At 32.7% G+C, this 2,410-nt stretch overlaps 1 protein-coding gene across 1 annotated transcript in view; it reads right to left on the bottom strand.

The window, feature by feature from the left end:
* Positions 1–241: 241 nt before the first annotated feature.
* Positions 242–2,410, bottom strand: part of LOC106107476 — a 30,651-nt gene continuing 28,482 nt past the window's right edge. Inside the window, exons 28-29 of the mRNA XM_013288341.1 lie at positions 1,468–1,575; positions 242–642 (exon numbers count right to left, since the gene is read on the bottom strand). Coding sequence (XP_013143795.1) covers positions 483–642; positions 1,468–1,575 — 268 coding nt within the window. The 3' untranslated portion in view covers positions 242–482. The remainder of the gene's footprint in view (positions 643–1,467; positions 1,576–2,410) is intronic.

Below are 2,410 nucleotides of genomic sequence, written 5' to 3' on the forward strand. Positions count from 1 at the left end.
GAAAGGGACTTAAATTAGGTCTCCGGCACCACACTCATCAGACTGTACACGGAATTGCTTCCATTTGACGGCTGTCTTCTGTGTGGTCGCGGTATTACTGGGGGCGAGCCCTGCACTGCTAAGATGTTAAAGCGGGCACTACCACTCTGAAATTTGTACCTCAACAGCGGTTCGCGTTTTTTTTTTTGCGAAAAACATCATTGTACTGAACTTTACATTCAAAATTCATACAAAATTCAATCCAGAAAACGGATCTCGTTATGAAAAATATACGAAAAAAATCAATCAAAATTACAATAAAAAATCTTTATTAAAGCATTTAACTTGATAGTGTCCAGTTTGACTAATTATTAAAAAAAAGTACTGAAATAGTTTATTTCAAATTAAAAACATGTCTACTAAAAACCTTAGTACATTTGCTATAAAAACTCCTTTGAAAGGGTTAGAATAAACCCTTTGAGAGCCAAATTTGTTTTACAAGATTACAGGTGATCAAGTTTCCTACTCCTGCCTATACATTCTCCGCAAAGCGTGTTCATATACGAATAGGGTACAAGTATGACGGTTTCCGGATATCTCACGTAGACTGTAACACCGGTGATGAGTGAAGAAATCTTAACAACATCACCTATACTGCGTACCCTGGAAAATATAACAGTCTTTATATAAAAGTCTATATATCTTACTAATATTATAAATGTGAATGTTTAGATGGATGTTTGTTTGTTAGAGTTTGTATCCTAAACGCCTGAATGGATTTCGATGAAATTTAGCATAGATGTTGAAGATAGTCTGGAAGAACACATAAGCTATTAAATTTTGTTTATTTTTTAATTAGGACAGAGTCGCTAGCGAAAGCTTGTATATACTTATATAATAATACACTACTTTGTGGCGTAGGATGTCAGCAATCACAGTATATTTTTGAATAATTATTTCTAAGGCTACATATTTTACGCATTAAACTTAGGGGGTAAATAAATTGGAAAAAATCATGTTGGGACCATAAACTACAAGCAATATTAAATAAGCAAGGTTACTATGGTAACGGTAATTTTGACATTTGCAATCAAGAATTTGACAAATTTAAAAAACTACCCTAAAGTTAAAGTGACTAGGCCATAGTCAACCTGCACTGCGGGTTGACTTCACACATATCTTTGAATTTCTTCACAGATATGTGCATCACGATGTTTTCCTTCACCGTAACGTCGGGTAAATTATGTACATATGAAAATTCGAAAAATCACATTGGTACAGGATTCGAACCCAAGACCTGTAGAATACAAGTCAAGTGTTCAAACCACTGAGCTACCTACGCTTTCAATGTGTTGAAAAAATGTAAACATTAAAATAAAGTTCTTATAAATTCACGCGGATGAAGCCGCAAGGGGGCAGCTAATTGATATTATAATTCCACGCAGAGTCGCGTGAGAAAAGTAGTGATAATATAGACAATTATATTACCAAAAGTTAGGTTCATTTGTCACATTAACTGAACCGCTGCTAACTGTGATGTTATTCAAACCAGTGTACACTTTGATAGCGCCATTTTGGTCACGGAGAACGGCAAAGCTGGAAGCAAACAAAACAAACAAATGTAATTTTTATATTATTTAGTTAGTTAAGATGTTTGTTAGTTTGTAGCCGAAACTGCTGAACGGATCTCTTAAGAAATTTCTAGAACACATAGGCTTTTTGAGCGAAAAAACAAAAAGTTTGTTATGTAGGAAGTCAGCAATCTTTCCATATTTTTGGACTGATTATTTTTTTAATAAAAAGTACACACTTACTACACGCTAGCTATCTTTACCATGCGTTTTTATTTAGGGGTCGATAAAATTGGAAATAAATTACGTGCTTCAACGAACGACCGACAACAAAATCAACACAGTCGCCATTGTGACGTAAATTCTCAACCAATGGCAATAAACGTTAACATTCGAGCATTTGTAGACATTAAAACAATATAGAGACAAGGCAGCGAAGAATTTTTTTCTCTCTAGTAATCTTTGAAAGGTACTATATCATGTCAAGTTTAGTGCAATCTCGTGTATTGACATGTAATAAAACATTTCATAACAATTATAATAAGCTCCATCTTTTGTTTTTAAAATAAACTAAACAGTGTAACAGAATATAAACGTTTAAATATAATTTAATGACATCTATTGGCAGTTAATTTAAATACAATTGCATTTTGTTTTGAGTATCTATCAATAGATGGCGTTTATGTGAAAAATATTACAAGTGAACTATGCCTCTTCTATATATTATTGAATCTCTTTTTGAATCAATGTTTTTAAAACAAAATACACGAAAAACAAAACAAAATATTCTCAAAAAAAACAGTACACTAAAAAGTAACGAAATAATTCCTTGAAAATAGTAAACCTACCTTATTGTAACT

The sequence above is a fragment of the Papilio polytes genome, unplaced genomic scaffold (genome assembly GCF_000836215.1).
Source record: "Papilio polytes unplaced genomic scaffold, Ppol_1.0 DF822067.1, whole genome shotgun sequence".
Classification (NCBI taxonomy): domain Eukaryota; kingdom Metazoa; phylum Arthropoda; class Insecta; order Lepidoptera; family Papilionidae; genus Papilio; species Papilio polytes.